General features: G+C 39.0%; 1 protein-coding gene across 1 annotated transcript in view; it reads left to right on the top strand.

Moving 5' to 3' along the window:
* Nucleotides 1-17,912, top strand: part of LOC149298935 (solute carrier family 22 member 15-like) — a 71,753-nt gene that overhangs the window by 22,974 nt on the left and 30,867 nt on the right. Inside the window, exons 5-8 of the mRNA XM_089486786.1 lie at nucleotides 141-270; nucleotides 418-633; nucleotides 5,707-5,847; nucleotides 9,218-9,297. Of these exons, the coding sequence (XP_089342912.1) occupies nucleotides 141-270; nucleotides 418-633; nucleotides 5,707-5,847; nucleotides 9,218-9,297 (567 nt within the window). The remainder of the gene's footprint in view (nucleotides 1-140; nucleotides 271-417; nucleotides 634-5,706; nucleotides 5,848-9,217; nucleotides 9,298-17,912) is intronic.

The following is a 17,912-nucleotide window of genomic DNA, read 5'->3' as shown; positions in this document are numbered from 1 at the left end:
TTGTAATGACTGAACAAGTATAAATATTGTTCATGTTGACACATAAAAGTTAATAGATTTCTTTTTAAGTGGATTTGCTTTATTTTTGCAAATATTTGCAGTTAATTGTATTTTCATATTTCCTGTTTCTTCCACTTTAGGTTCGTTAACTAATCTCACATTTGCTGTTGGTATAGCTGTGTATGCTTTGCTGGGTTATTACATCCGAAATTGGAGGACACTTGCAATTACAGCTAATTCTCCAGGGTTTTTCTTTTTTCTCCTGTCTTTGTAAGTCTCATTGTGATCTTTTTTTATTTTCCCGTGAAAAGTTTTTGCTTTTGTTTTTAACAAAATTGTTCAAGGATTAAAATAACAATAAGAATATCTTAACCTTAAACAAAACTCAATGTATTTTGTATTTTTGTATTTGATTAGTTTGCTCCCCGAGTCTCCAAGATGGCTATATTCCCAAGGCAATATAACAAAAGCAGAGGAGGTACTCCAGTATTTGGCAGAGGGTAATGGGAAAGAAGGAACATCCATAAAACTGTGTATTGCACCTGGAAGGACAAGTGTTTCTGGTCACAGTGTGTTTGACTTGGTTAAATACCAAATACTTCTATGGAGAACAGTTATCTTAATGTATATCTGGTAAGTTTCAAGTAACACATCTTAGGGTCTTTTTTTATTATTTTTTAAAAGACATTTAAAGAGAAGTTTAATTAAATTTATTGATCAAAACTGCCTAAATTTATACTTTTTTTTATTGTCGGCCGTATAATTGTAAATATTTAAAAGGTTATTTTAGAGAAGCTGGCAGGTCCGCTATAAAGAAAGCGTTGGGAACCCAGATTAATGCCTGTGCACATGCACATATGCACTAGACACGGGAATGCTGCCGACCTGCTTTAACCCCTTCGTGACAAAGGCTGATTTTACTTTTTGTACCCTTCGTGACAAAGGCCGTTTTAACATTTCTGCGCTGCTCGTGTTTAGTTGTAATTTTCTTCTTTCCCGTTTACTGAACCCACACACATTAGATATTGTTTTTTTCAGGACAAGAAGGGCTTTCTTTAGATGACATTGTTTTGATTGTATCATATTATTTACTATTAAAAAAAGTATAAAATATGGTGAAAAATGACTGTTTCTAACTTTTAGTTGAAAAATCTTTTACTCATCTATAAAAGATAATGAAAAAACCTGCTAAATAGATTCTACTATTTGTCCTGAGTTTAGAAATACCCAATGTTTTTATGTTTTTTTGCTTTTTTTTACACATTATGGGGCAAAAAGTACAGGTAGCATTTTGCTATTTCAAAGCCATTTCTTCCAAATCTGGTAATTCTTCCCCCCATGTGCCATTTCGGGTATCTTTGAAGCTGGCCAATGCAATTTACCCCATCAAGTCATATATTTTTGAAAACTAGACACCCCAGGGTATTTCAAATGCTAGTAGTTTAACTCTTTCCATGCACCATATCTACCACCAGTCTTTGTCAAACTTTGGTAGTCATTTTTTTGCATTTGTTTTGTCACACACATTTTACTTCAGGTATGAATTAAAAAGTTCTCGTATATGTCACTATCACAAAACACCCCAATATGTGTTCAGCAACATCTCCTGAGCGCGGTGATACCCCACATGAATGATATTGCCTGGCTGTTTGGGGGTAAAAGGGCCACATTTGGGGCATGCACATTTTTCAATGTTGAACTTTGGCATTTGGGGATCCACTGCCCATGCCCTATTTGGTACATCTTTGAGCCGGGCCATTTCAGTGTGTCCAACAAAACCATATATTTTTGAAAACTAGACACCATAGGGTATTTTAAATGCTGGTATTTTAACTCTTTGCATGCACACATTTTACCACCAGCATTTTTTCAAAGTTTGCAGTAGTATTTTTGTGTGTGTATTTTTCCCACACACACCTACTTTATGTATGAATTTACAGCTCCTGGTATATGCCGCTGTCACACGACACCCCAATATGTGTTCAGCAACATCTCCTGAGTACAGTGATACCCCACATGCATGGGTTTGTCATTTTTGGGGGGAACTAAAAGGCCACATTTGGTACGTGTGCATTTTTATAATTGGAAATTAGATGTGTGGCCATCCTTCCCCCCCGTGTTAATTGGGACATTGTTGAATCCGGCCAATTCCATTTACCCCATCAAATCATACATTTTTTTAAAGTAGACACCCCATGGGCATTTAATATGCCAGTATTTTAACTCTTTCCATGCGAGAATTGTTTTAAGCTAATGTGCTAATTTTAGGATTTATATATATATTTTAATTTTTTTTGCCTTTTTTAAAACATTTTTAACATTTTTTTTCAACTTGAAGGTTCCCCAGAGGGAAATTATTTTTACATTTTACTGGTTTTTTACTATTTTTTTTCTAATTATTATTAATTTTATTTTTAATTTATTTTTTCTAATCACACTGTGATTAGAAAGCTGGGCTCCATTGACTTGCATGGTTGAATGCAGTACCTGTATTCAACCTGCAAGTGGAGCCAGAGTTCTCTAGAGGGTCTGGAGACCATCTAGCGAACCTTTTCATCTTTATTATTTTTTTTTCCCGGGCCGCCGCCATCTTGCTGATGGCGAAGATCACGGCAGCTGCGGCTGTGACCGCTCTCTGGAGTGGTCACAGTCCATCAAGAGGTAAGTGTTTGGTGTCGCTGGATGCCTCCTGATCGAGGCATTCCAGCGACACCATTTAAGTCTAGGAGGTGATCTTTTAAAACGGGGTCCGCCGCCATACATTGTATGGCGGATGTTGACGCCCCGGGGAGGGGCCAGACATGGCCCCTGATTCCGATCATGGCGTTGCTGAATGCCTCGAGGTCGAGGCATTACAGCAACGCCGTTTGGGTAAAAAAATCGATCACGGATCGATTTTATTTTTTTTTTACCCGTTTTAACAAATGACGGTCCTGGCACATCATTTGTCATTAACGACATGTTTTTCCGTGACGTGTCCGGACCGGCAATTGTCATCAAGGGGTTAATGACCAATTCTGCAAAATGTTACTGTATGGGAATGTTACAGATCCACATTAATTTTAGAAGTGGGATGTTCAGGACCAATAAATGCAGGTATAATTAGTACACAGTGCCCCTATGCTCTGTAATCTATTCCTTATCTCCAAAATCCAAACATCCAGGGCACCCAAAAGAGCCAGTTTGAAGTAAATAATCCAACTGGAGAATAATCCCATAAATAGTTTTAGAATTGTAGGGTTTTACAGCATAAGGACTGAGAAGTGGATTATTAATAAACATTTGAGCAGATCTTTAAATCCAGAAAGAATAAGATATCTTCTAAAATTACTGGTAATAAAGGACTAAACCCAAGCTTGTGTACAAGTAAAAACAAAAGTGGTTTGAATTCCTTTTCAGAGATCAAATGTGGCAGATCAGTGTGTTTGCGTATTAGGGCAGCAGGGACAATAATACAGAGAAGTGTGGAATGAAGGCCTCCATCTGAGCTGTCACTAGACGTTTTCTTTCAAACGGTTCTTCATCAAAGCACTCATTACTTTGGCAATTACATTGGCAAGGAACCTAGACCAACTATATGCACTGTCTAGTGAATTCTCCGGATTGTATAATTTATAATGACAAGATATATCTCTGAAGAGTAGCTTGATTTAAGATGCAGCCAACATGTTTGCATTTAACCTGGAAACAGAAGTCTTTAATCTTAATACCTTTTGAGCAATCCTTGCTCGGAATATCTTGCGAGCACTAAAGAAATCTGTTCAACTATAACAATAACAAAGGCCATTTAGAAATTTGGAGGAATTTGAATAATTTTGTCAGTAGAGAAAATTGTCAAGCTGCTTCAGAAATAAGGAAATACGCAGTAAAAGAACAGTTGTTATATAATCAGTAGAATATATTAGTAGTTCCCAAGACACTGACACAAATGAAGATGGGTTGAATCTGTTTAGGAAGCTTTTCGTTATTCCACAAAGATGTTTTCTTAATAAGCTTTCCTTAACACATTGACTGCCAAAAGTAGCTAATATGAAACAATGATCTAGATACAACAGAAAAATAGTGGGGATAGAAATAATGGCATGAGACCCCAACAGTTAAATTCATTAATGTGAGTTGAAGCAAGCAGAAACTCTAAACTTGCTATTAGAAATATAGATGGCCAACTTGGTCTTTCTTGGAGGAGAAACATGGTGGCTAACATATGTTTTTCCATGGTAGAAGATCACGGTGATACTGTCTAGGGGTATGAGAAGCCCAGTAGTCGTTGCATATGATGGGCTTGCTTAGCATTGTAGATTGCATGTAAAATATACATTCTAGAGTCTGATGCAGCCTCACCAATGAGGTATACATATAAGAATACTTTGTAAGTAATTTAATGTCCATTTCCTTAAAATAAATAAAGCCACTTTGCTTTAGAAGAAGCACCACCCCGTGCTCCACTAGTTTCACAAACATTAGCTGCAAAAAATCTCTCCCATTGAAATCAATTGTTGCTTTTCAGCACATGGGTGAAGGGGGCTGCTGGATGTTGGTGTGTGTGGGAGGGTGGGAGCTGCCACATAGGTTTGTGTAGAGAGTTGCAAGTAAGAGGGGAGGAGAGGAAGAAGGGAGAATAGGAGGAAAATATATCCATACACATCATTTCAACATCAGTCATGTAAATCTAGTATTCTTGTTACATGAAGTGCTGAAATGTAGGATTTAGTAGAACTTGCTGATAGAAGTCCCATGGCAAAAAAAATAAATTCTTTGAACAACCTATAGAGTGATGTATACAGTTATGGAGTTTAGCATTGAGGAAATGTAGTTTTATCTAATTTTTAAGGCTGAAATTGTCATGTGATATTTTGGGTAACTTTCCCTGCTCAAACCACTACACTGAGCTGATTCTTTATGGCAATGTCCAATGTTGCTGGAATCTATTGCATTGGATCTGCTGCATCTAATTATGAATCCGATAGTAATGATTGTCCAAATCACCTGCATTAATAATTAGTTGTGTTTGACCTTGGCCTTGTTCTCATAGTTGAGTCCATTTTTATTATCCAATTTAAATTTAATAGCAAATGTATTATTGTGAAAGATGTTTATAGATTAGTAAAAATGTACTTTAGTCTTCAACTGGTTGATTATCTCTGGTGTATTCCTAATCGTCCTATAGAAATGCAATTCAATTATAATCTGTCATGTAATTTAAACAAATGTACCCAAAGCTAATCAACCTCTGTTCCACTGTATAAAATGAGTTGGCTCCCAGCTAATTAACCCCGGTCTAAAATAGGGGTGTTGAACTCCAGGCCTCAAGGGCTGCAAACGGGCGAGGATTTTGGTTATTCTTTACTTTCAACGCAAGCATAAACCAGTTGTAATCATGGAATTTAAAACAGGATATCCTAAAATCCTGGCTGGATTATGGCCCTTAAGGCTTGAAGTTTGAAACCTCTGGTCTAAAAATATTTGCAGAAGTTATAGTGTTACATGTGTAGCAAATTAGGCTGTATTTATAGTTAAAAAAAGTACTAAAAAGTCTCCTTAGACATACAATGATTTGGTAATTATCCTTTTGCAGTTTAATCATAGCATATTGAATACCGTTCTATGTAATCCTAGCTCATAGTTCTTTGTTTACTGCTGAAGTTATTCTTTCAATTATATTTTTAGGACAAATTCCGTACTCATTCAAAAATATAATTCTTTCAGGTATGTCTGCAGTCTGGTTTATTATGGCCTGACCTTAAATGCAGGGGAGTTAAAAGGCAATCTTTATTTGAATGTGGCACTTTATGGCCTTGTGGAAGTTCCAGCTTTCCCCCTGTGCCTGTTCTTTATTGAAAAGAAATGGTAAGTCTTTTGAATACTATGAAAGATTTAAACACCTTGGGTACCAAAAGTGTTATAACAATGTGTTGCGGCTCAATAAATTTATGAGGTACAATATAGAATGCACCGAAGAAGCAATCTTAAACTTGTATGCACGTTCTGCAAGAACTAGTAATATTACTTTTTGATTTATATAGCGTCATCATATTCTGCAGTGCTGTACAACAGGTAAACAGGACCTGACAAGTAGAGTGTCACATAACAATATGGACTCACAACAACAAAAGTAAGGCTTGGAAAGGTTAACCTGTAAGTTGGTAGGCTTCCCTAAAGAAGTGGGTTTTAAGAGATTTAAGAAGGACCAGAAAGTTGTGAAGAGTGTGATAAGCAGGCGTAGGGCATTCTCTGCCCTTATCTTTTGGAAGTCTGGACACGACAAAGATCATCTGATGAACGGATGGACCAGGTAGATGTGTATTTGGAGATAAATGAGATGTAGGTAAGTCAGTAGCGTACCTGGCGGGGGGCGGTCCGCCCCGGGTGCCGATCGTCAGGGGGGTGCCACGGGCTAGGGTGACCACATGTCCGGATCCCCGGCAGCATCGTCTTTTTATTTTTTTTTTTACACGGAGGAGTAAACCTCAGTCTCCTTCGCCAGGCCTCTAACTCCGTCGCGGTGCCGGCATGTCATGTTGAGCACCGAAATATGATGTCATATTTCGGCGCTCAGCAGTGAAGCAGCGCAGCGGCCCAGCAGGAAGCAGCGGCAGAGCAGGAAAACGGAGGCGTCGTGCTCCCACTGCAGGGTGGTAAGTAAAAAAACTTTAATTACAAAGGGGGAGGGGGGGTAGATAGTGAGAAGGGGTAGGTAGATAGTGAGAAGGGGTAGGTAGATAGTGAGAAGGGAGGGAGAGGTAGATAGTGAGAAGGGAGGGAGAGGGGGGTAGATAGTGAGAAGGGAGGGAGAGGTAGATAGTGAGAAGGGAGGGAGAGGGGGGTAGATAGTGAGAAGGGGTAGAAAAGGGGGAAAGGTAGATAGTGAGAATGAGTGAGAGAATGAATTAATGTGTGGATGAGTTGTCTGAATGAGGGAGATAATTAATCAGTTTGTGAGAATGCATTAACGAATGTGTAAATTTGTGTGAATGAGAGAGAATAAATGATTGTGTGAATTAATTATGTGAATGAAAGTGTGAATTAGTGCTGGTCAGGTTCTATGTGGGCATTGTGGACGCCGGGGCTGGCTTTGGGTTGTGCAACTATATGCCTGTAGTTTTATCTCTTGCTATGTTTCCATAAATTATTATTGTATACCTGCAAATACGGGATTTGTATGTCTGATTCTATGCCTCCAGTGAACAATAATAACAACAATATATATATATAATTGCTAACAGCAATCACACTTCTATCATGCCAAGTCAGCTAGTACATGCTGGAATCTGGGCATGCCTGGGCATGATAGTAGTGTGATTGCTGTTAACAATTATATATATATATATATATATATATATATATATATTTTGCTGTGTTACTTACTTTAAATAAAAGTGTGAGATTTTTTTTTATGGTGGGGGGTCATATTTGGTTTCGGACAGGTAAATGCTGGATGTTCGGTTTCAGTCCAGAATTTTCGTTTTGGTGCATCCCTAAGCCAGACAATGAAGTGGTAGGCCTACACCATATCAATGTTTGGCTTAGTATATAGTGATAGGAGTTATGCTGCACTATTATCAGTGTCTGTCTCAATGTATAGTGATAGGGATTATGCTGTACCACCGTCAATGTCTGCCTCAGTATATAGTGGAAGGTGTTATGCTGTACCACTGTCAATGTCTGCCTCAGTATATAATGATAACAGTAATGCTGTACCACCTTCAATGTCTGCGCCAGTAAATAACGATAGAAGCTATGCAGTTTTAAAGTGTTTCGGGGGGGGGGGTGACACATACAGGATCCGCCCCAGGTGCCAAATACTCTAGGTACGCCCCCGAGGTAAGTTAACTGTTCTGAAGAGCTTTGTAAGTGAGACGCAGGATTGTAAATTAAATCCTGAAGAGTATAGACAGGCATTGAAAAAAATGAGGTGAGAGTTGTTAGTAGGAACAAGTGTGTGTTTTAAGAATGGGTGGATACAAGCAATATAGAATTTAAAGGGAAAAGATACCAAACAACATATGTTAACAAATATATAAGCAAAAGCCGATGTGGCCATCATTAAATTGACGTTAGGTGTCCAACCAAGGAAGCACATATTTAGATTGTGGTTTGCAATCAATCACTGTGCTGATTGCCACTGTATGTCTGGGAGACACAACATGAGGAGATGGCTTTTTATATATAGAGATTTCTTCTTTTTCTGATGTACCCAATCAATCTATGTAATATATTTGTAGTACTTTGTAAAACATTTTATAGGTCTCTGTTTTCCGGCAGTAGTCATTATTCCATTATTTTGTATGTTTTATATATACAAACACAGACCTCTTGCCTACCTCCACTACTTCCAGCTAGTCCAGTTAGCAGTGGCGGAGGAGGTGTATCCTGAGCACCTTTTGAAAGACACATTTATAGATGGGATCTAGATAAAATCCCTTCTGTCGATCTAGGTCAAAACATGACCACTCATTCTAGAAGCAGTAAGCTCCTGATGGTGCCTGGAGCAGTGTCTGCAAGCATTGAGTGCCAATCAATCAGAAAGCAGTTTTAAACACATAACATGCATTGTGAATTGTTGCTTCTTTCTTCAAAAGAAGAAAAAAGGTAATTTTAAGAATTTAGTGTCATATCCTGGATATCACTGTGCTAGGCCGTCTCTGTCCTTTGGAGATTCCCTTCGAAACCCATAGTGTATGCTTTGATGTGTAATTCTTATTCTCACTTCAGCTCACCTACAAGTATTTTTTTGTGGATTAAAACAATTGTGTTTCAAACAAAATAAAACAGTTAATACACTATGAGTTGCACGTGTGAATCTAAGCTTGGTTCTGGCTCTGTGCCAGGCCATCTTGTACTTTGTGGCTGGCTACCTAACCTAGCTTTATTTTTTTTACATTACCATGGATAACGTGCTAACAATTACCTTTTTAAGCTGTGATTTAGTGGTATATGGAGTTACAATGAACCCAACAAACACATTTGGAATCCTATAGTTCATGGAAGTGTTACCATAATTTCTCCTTTGTAAGGTTTTAATCTATGAAATGCTGTTATTTATTTTTCTTTAAATTGCAGATAAAGCTATTCAGCCATCAGCAGATGGATTCAAAATGCAGTTAGAATACATAGTGGGACTCAAATAACTCTGTTTGCTGAAATATAAAGAGATTAACCCAGAGTTTAATGTGCATGCCTTTTTTTTTTTCATTCTGTGTCCTTTTGGTCTTAATAGGTGCGGACGGGGAAGGGCAACTTCTGGATTTCTTGTATTTGCTGGCATTGCTTGCATTTTCACAATGTTTCTACCAGATGGTAAGGAAAAAAGACATGTTGTGTAATCTGTATCTGTTTAATAATTATAATTTATGCTGTCAACATTTTTATTAATCATAGGCAAAACATAACTGGGTATGTCAAGGAGTAAACCTAATTTGGAGTGGGCCTTTTTACTATAAGCCCCCCCATGCAACTCACTACACTCAATATAGGCTCATAGAAAATGAATGCATGACGGGACTCGAAATATGTAGAGCTATCTAAGGTATGTGACAAACCCTATAGCATGAGGGCCATACATGTCACTTTTAGGGGTCCTAAGCACAGTCCTCTAGGGCAATCAGAGTCAGGAACAGCAGCTTTAAACAAAACAGCGCTTTATTTTAACCACTTAAACCCCAAAAACCAAATCATAAAAAGAAAACCTAGCTCCCAATTGGAGCCCTCTCTAACTTAACTATGCTGGTCTAAACTGACCAGCCTAACCACCCACTACCTCAATCTCCCAGCCAGACCCAGCTACACCAGGCTCTGGAAAACCTCCCCCAGACAGCACACAAAATGTCCAGGCAGGTATTGCCTCACTTGGCTCAGGGATTGTCTTGTTCAGGGCCTCTCCTTGCCCTGGGAGTGCAGGGAACTTCCTCTTCCCCCAACAGTCTCTCTGAGTCTCAGGCTCCAGGGGTTTTTAATGCCCAGCACCTGTGCCTGACGCCAGCCCCATAGGAATCCTGGACCGGATCCTGCAGACTTCTTGCCTCCTGGAAAACCCGGCATGGAATTTCCACAAAATAGGGAAACGGAGCACTGGCCCACCCTGCTCTCCAATTGCTCCACCCCAGGGACCCATATGTGTAATCTGCATAGCAGCTGTACTCAGATGCCATGCTAATCATCTCCCTGGGGTTCACAGTCTCACAGGTAAATGAACACATTTATTAAAAGTTAACACCAATACTAAGCATATGCACAAGAGATTCTAAAATACACGTTAACACAGACAAATTAACACATTAGGTGAGATTTTATATGCGCCATTATTGCTATGCAATACAGAACAGAATATTGCTAATAATAATGACAATGATTCTGATTACATTAATAGCTGGAAGAAAGAATCCCTGCACAAATAACAAAAAGAGGGCAAAAATACTAAACGGCTTACTGTAATTAAATATTATTATCCACAATTAACTACTTTTGTTGCTGACTGGGAACTAATAAATCTATGCTTCTTCCCATATGCCTACCTCACATAAATATCTATTTTACATTTCATTTATTTATGTAGCACCAGCAGATTCCTTAGCTATGTTACAATCAGGGTATTCGTTTAAAAGCACACACAGTAACTGGTACAAAAGGAGAAGAGGGCCCTGCTCTTGCGAGCTTATAATCAAGTCACTGATTGAGGAAGAAGTGAAACAGTAGGAGACAACTGCTAGAATGAGGATTAGGTGATACGGTCCGGATGATATGTAGCAGTTGTTGATCGTTCAGATGGCTTGAGAGTTTTAGAAGGAAAGGTTGTACGGTGGGTCTTCAGAGAGCAGACAGATAACAAATGGGATTGTGATTTTTGGGGATTGGATGGTTGGTGGTAGGGAGGGTATGAGGAAAGGAGAGAATGGCATAGGAGCTAGGATAGGGCGATTGCAAAAGGGTGGGAGAGATGTGGACTGGAGAGGGTTCATAGTAAAGATTAGGGTGATTGGGACAAGATTAGGTGGGTTACCTGCTGATTGCATGGGAGATGGTGTTGCACTCCCTGCAGTTTCCCTCCAGTGTGACTATGCAGCTACTTTTCTAAGCAAGCTTGTTTCCAAGTGAGGCCTAGAAATGTATGGGGGTACCTCACAAGTGATCAGATAAGGTGCCTGCATGTAGGATACAGATGTTTCACACCTTGTCTTAAGAATTGCAATTAATCAAGACAAGAGGAGACCAAAGTTAACTCTTTGAAATCAGCACAGTATAAAGACATGCAGGATAGAGGCATACCAAGTGAAAGACAAGGAGTTATGTCATCCATCTAAATGTATAAAAAGCACTTCATTCACCGAACCACAAGTTTTGCATATGCTAAACAACAAGAATTAACTTACGTAGTACCATATTTGCTCGATTATAAGACGACCCCCCAAATCTGAATATTAATTTAGGGGGAAAAAAAGAAAAAGCCTGAATATAAGACGACCCTATAGGAAAAAAGTTTTACCAGTAAATGTTAATTCATGTAAACATTTTTTTTTTTTATAAAAGCTATGATTGAGAAAAATATTTTGGTTTAATTTCCTTCTATTTTCCAACCTGCCCCCCCAGTTATGCACATCTGCCCCAGAAATGTCTTAACCCCCTATATGCCACTGTACCCCATGATATGCCTTTTAACCCTCTAAATGCCACTTTGCCCCATGATATGCCTTTTAACCCTATATGCCAATGTGCCCCATGATATGCCTTTTGACCCCCTATGTGCCACTCTGCCTCCAGAAATGCCTAATACCCCTAAAAGTCACTCTGGCATTAAGGGGGTTAAAAGGCATATTATGGGGCAGAGTGGCATATAGGGAGGTTTAAGGCATTTCAGGAGGCAGAGTGGTGTATAGAGAGTTAAAAGGCATTTCTGGAGGCAGAGTGGCATTAAGGGGGTTAAAAGGCATTTCATAGAACACTCTGCCTCCAGAAATGCCTTATTCCCCCCATTTAACACATCCCCCGCCCCCCCAACTTACCGGTGCTTCTGACTCCCCTGTCATGCAGCCGGGGCAGTGTGTAGATGTCTACGCGATTCGCGTAGACAACTTACGCTGCAGCCGGAAGGAGGTGTGGCTAGCAGCGGGGGTTGTCTGTGTCCATCGCGCAGACCTTCCCCGGCTGTCAGGGAACTCTGATCTCTGACAGCCGGGGAAGGTCTGCGCGATGGACGCAGACAACCCCCGCTGCTAGCCACACCTCCTTCCGGCTGCACACCGGGGACGCAGAAGCACCGGTAAGTGGGGGGGGGACAGGAGGATCCAGGTCCCCTGTAGCTGCGGGGGATCTGGATCTTAGTCGTCTCTAGTCAGACCTATTTGAGGTCTGATTATAAGACGAGGGGTATTTTTCAGAGCATTTGCTCTGGAAAAAACCTCGTCTTATAATCGAACAAATACAGTAATTACTGTAAGTGGACTCGACACAAGATGTTAGCTGTCAAGCTTCATCGATGGCATCCTCCATATGAGTTTTTGGAAATAGTCTATATAAAACAAAGTGGTTGGATAGGAACTTTCTCACCACAAAGTTTTTGAGTTAATTTTCCAGGGATCTCAACAAAGTCTATGGAAAAGGAAACTGCCTGCAATGCATTGTGGGTAGTCTCTGTAAATGTCCTTAGGAGGAGGCCTCCCTTTTTGCCATCAGTGCCTAGTCCTTGTGTCTTTTGGTCTGCCTGCTCAATGCCACAGTCCAAACCATTCCTGTTGTAGCATCAGAGAGCCATGGATTCTGTTCCATTGTGCCCTTGACTCTGAGCTTATAGATCAGGCTCTTCCGGAGAGGGAGCAAGTAAAATGGAGACATGGAGCCATTTGCAGTGTCGCATGCACACAATTTTCCAGTCTGTCTCCTGAACTTTTTAGGGCCGTGCCGTTTTTGCCAACCCAGACTCCTAGAATCTTGATGAGGTCTGTAGCAATGATGAAAGGCAGCAGGTCAGAAGGCAGATACCAATGTCTAAAGAACATGGTCTCTGACTTCCCTCAGTTGAACCTTTGTGCCTGAAGCTTTGCCCAAGTCCTGGGATGTGTTCTTACTGACTAGCAATCTGCATGGAAGACTGTAATGTCATCCATGTAGCGCAAGGTCTTTATCTCTGTCTTGTTTCTTCCTCCTGGTGTGATGATCCCTCCTATCTCAGAGTTCCATCTCATGCAGTCTGTGAAGAACCCTATGTGGCAGACGAAAAGAAGAAATGAAAGAGGACAGCTTTGTCTGATCTAAGGACAAACTAGAAATGGGTCTGCTTTCCAGCTGTTAACTGACACCAAGCTGAAAATGTCTCAGTTCATTCAGTCAATGTAAGAGCAGAACATCTCCCCTATACCAAACCTATGTAGGGCACCACCCATAAACTCGTGGGACAATTGACCTGCAATTCTGCGGCTAGGAATGCCACAAGTCTGGTCAGTGTGGGCAGTCTGTGTGATGTCCGAGTGCAACTTACTAGCTAATACCTTAGGTAGGATCTTGTAGTCCACATGAGGGAGGAAGATGGTCTGCCAGTTCTTTAAGTGACATCTCTCGCCTTTCTATTTGTACAGGGTAATTATACGTAAGAGGCATCTTGACTTTCCAAGCAAGAAGGGTAGTTGTAGGTGTGGCTCTTCAAAAAAGTATCTCAAGGTAAAAACCTACATTGCAGGGTTATTCTTGGGTAATATTTACCTTTTAGTGAATATATTGTTAAGCATCAGGAGCAACCTAAACAACTAGAGCTTTCACTGACGCTGAAAGGGTTCCACTAAGAATTTTTGTATATTGAAATTGTGCAGTACATTTTGACATAACCATGTACTGCTGCATGCAAATTAACTGGTGAAGGGTAACCTATAAGGTTACATTCCTTTAAAAAAGAGGGTAGAGAGCAAAGACTCTTCAAATCTAGCGCTAGAGCATATATACTCAAGACCAATGTACTGATTGGGTACAGAAAATGCATTAGAATATCTTTGTATGGAAACCATAATTATGGAAACCATATTACATCAACATTAAATACATTTCTCCATTGTTACCAAATGCCTTTTTTGAAATGGAAACGGGCCATTTTCAGTGATTTACCTACAAATTCTTTATTGCAAGGCATTTTATAGAGTTAAATGTTATTGCTTAGAGACCAACGTGACATATTCAATTTTGTTACAACCATGTTTTCCTTATGTTACTGGTATTTGCATGGGTCAATGAAAAGGAGCTATAATCAATCAAACTTTGCTTAATTAGAAGCTGCGAAAGAAAATTAATGTCTGTGGAAACAAGTAACAAACCATTCAGTTGTTCATTAATTCTTATTCTACATTAAACCTAAATTTTCTTTAGCAAATGAACTATACTAAAAGCCAGCTCGCTGAAGAGCAATTGAATGGCTTTTATGTTTCCTGCACAAGGGTAGCACATTAATATATTTTTGTTAAATACAATGACAATATTTCCTGTAAGTAGAAATTATTCTCATGCTGACTTTAATTATGAAAACAAATAATTAAATTAATGAAGTCGTACCTGCAATTAACCTTCAAACAAGTCTGAACTGGTGCAAAATATTTCTCTATAAAAAAGAGAAGCGCACCCTACAAACAATGTTCCCTCTAATTTTTCTTAGGTGGTGTGCGCAGAAAATTTCTCTTGTGCAAAAATTTTCCCAGAGCCAAAATTTTGTAAGCACAATATGCTTCTGCAAATGTTAAATTGAAATTGTTATTCTAAATTTTTGGTACAGCTCGCTCATGGTTAATAACACTACATTATAGTGTGATAATGTAGTATAAGTTACACAACAGTATTACTTACTGTAATGCTTTTTTAAAGGTGAAATTCTCACTGCATAAGTAAATTATGAGCGAATCACGAGCGGAGGCTCCAGGCCGCATAAAGGATAAAAAAAATTGGGAAAAACTGTTGTGTGCAGGGGCGTACATAGAGTATTTGGCACCTGGGGCGGATCCTGTACGTGGGACCCCCACACACACACACTTTAAAACTGCATAGCTTCTATCGTTAGGCAAACATTGACAGGGGTACAGCATAACTGTTATCATTGTTTACTAAGGCAGACATTGACGGTGGTACAACATAACACCTATCACTATATATTGAGCCAGACATTGACAATAATGCAGCATAACCCCAATGTTATCCAATGATGTGGTGTAGGCCTACCACTTTAGTGTCTGGCCTAGTAGATATATATATATATATATATATATATATATATACTATATATATCCATATAGGGATGCACCGAAATGAAAATTCTGGACCTGAAAATTTAGCATTCACTTGACTGAAATCGAAAATGACCCCCCCCCCCCACACACCTTTAAAAACAAAAACACACTTTTATTAAAAGTAACACACCAAAATTAGACAAAAAATCTATAACAATATATATATATATATATATATATATATATATATATATATATATACAAAGTCCAAAATTAACAATTGCACACCAATCACCACTTTTTTAGCCCGGTGCCAAGTAGCTGCAAACAGCAAATCATATAACATCCAAAAATAGTTACCGGCACTCCAGGGACTTCTTTAAATAATCACTCCAGAAACTGCAGTTTCCTAATCAACGTTTCAGTCTGTTTATTAGACTTTCATCAGGATATATATATATATATATATATATATGATTAATATAGCAATCACACTCCTATCATGCCCAGGCTTTAGCATGTACCGGTTGCTTGGGCATGATAAGAGTGGGATTGCTGTTAGCAATCATATATATATATATTAATATTGTTATCAAATGTTTCTGTCCAATTTTGGTGTGTTACTTACTTTTAATAAAGGTGTGGTTAACACACCAAAATTGAACAAAAAAATATATAATTGGTAACAGCAATCTCACTCCTATCATTCCCAGGCAGCCAGTACATGTTGGAACCTGAGCATGATAGGAATATGATTACAGCCTCCCTATTCCATGCTACCCCCCCCCACACTTTCAAATCCATGCTATCACACACACACACACACACACTCATTCACAAACATTCAGTTTAAACTACAGCATAACACCCATCACTCTCACACACTTACTAATTCACTCTCACAGAATGTTTTCCTACCTTTCTCTGTCACTTTTCCTCCTCTTCGTTCTTCCTCTTCTATAAAAATTATTTAGTTCTAGATTCATGAATTTTCCTAGTAATTGACCTAACATTTATTAATCCGAATGTCATTGTCCACATCTTGCCATGTTTAAATAGCTTGAAACGTATTGGGTTTGATTAATAACTAGTATACAAGTTAGACATTACACGTTGACTGCATATTTTTATGACATGTGTGGGAGTATAAAATATGTAAATATATTATTTTAAGTTAATTTCTTATGTACTGTAATAATGCCTCTTAACACCATTTTCACTAGGGTCAGGTTTCTAACTTTTAATGAGCTTTACATGGTACCTTTTTAAGAAAAAGTATCAATTACATTTATTTTATTGTCTTATGATTTTTGCAGTTTACTGTTCATAGAAAATCACCAGTGTTTTGAAATCCATCATTTCTAATTGTTAAATACCTGTTTTATTAGTGTGTACTGACATTTTTATCCTTTTAAACTGAGAACAGAGGTTAGAATTCAAATATTATAAACTGATCTGCAATTCAGCTCATATAATTTCTCACTTTATACATTAATATTTTTATACTGGCTCAGTACCATATAATTAAAATGTTATGCTTTTTATATTTGTCTTAAAGCAGGACATTTCTGTGTACCATTTTAGGGTTCTTATTTGTTTATGGCCCAGCACATCCAGGGCCAGACTGGAAATTTCTAGGCAGGCCAGTGAACAAAAGGACACCCTTACACAAGAAACACAAACAAAACCCATCCATCCACTCGTCCACATCAAATGTCAGCATGGCTATTCTGCCTAACCTAGCATACCAAAAAACTCATAAAACAATGTAAAGAGTAAGTCAGCAACATAGGACCCAATCCTCAAAACTCGTCAAGTGTCTCAATACGAGTTCACAACTCCCCTTACTGAGGCGGCAGAGAAAACAGGAGCCAGACTATGAAAATAGCCGCAACCATATTTAACCGTGGGCGTGATGTACTCTTCCAAATGGCTACCTCTCTGTGTACCAAACCCACCCCTGGTGCTTATTTTTGTGCTTGTTTCATCTGATAGAACCCAAACCCATTCAAAGTTCCAGTTGTTTCTGGCAAACTGAAGATGCTTGAGTTTGTTTTTAAGGGGCAGTAGAAGTATTGTTAAACACTCATCTACACACACCAGACAAGCCAGAAGGCTTGCTTTTCCCTCAGATATCTCATGGTGCTTTCACAACCACAAGGGATTCTGGGTAGGCACATGCAAACAAGGTTAACAATTATCACCTTTGCCTCTATATCCACTTTATACATGGATTCCTTGAAAGTAATTGCCCGCTGTACAAGACAGCCTTTAGACAAAACTCAGGAAGAGGTACAATAGCCAGATCACCACTCATGGACAGCTGTTTCGTCCTTCATGGGACTCGTCAGCATGAGGTTGTGATACTGGCTTAATAGTATGAGGCTTGGGGTAACTAAGAAATATCATTACATAAGTTGTGGTGGGTAAAAGGTAACAGAAACCCTTCCACTTAAATTTAAGGGGCAGTAGAAGTATTGTTAAACACTCATCTACACACACCAGACAAGCCAGAAGGCTTGCTTTTCCCTCAGATATCTCATGGTGCTTTCACAACCACAAGGGATTCTGGGTAGGCACATGCAAACAAGGTTAACAATTATCACCTTTGCCTCTATATCCACTTTATACATGGATTCCTTGAAAGTAATTGCCCGCTGTACAAGACAGCCTTTAGACAAAACTCAGGAAGAGGTACAATAGCCAGATCACCACTCATGG

The sequence above is a fragment of the Sceloporus occidentalis genome, unplaced genomic scaffold, assembly GCF_023333645.1.
Source record: "Sceloporus occidentalis isolate IW3139 unplaced genomic scaffold, rSceOcc1.0.p SCAF_30, whole genome shotgun sequence".
NCBI lineage: Eukaryota > Metazoa > Chordata > Lepidosauria > Squamata > Phrynosomatidae > Sceloporus > Sceloporus occidentalis.
Note: the sequence above shows the minus strand (reverse complement) of the source record. Positions and strands in the feature narration are given on the sequence as shown.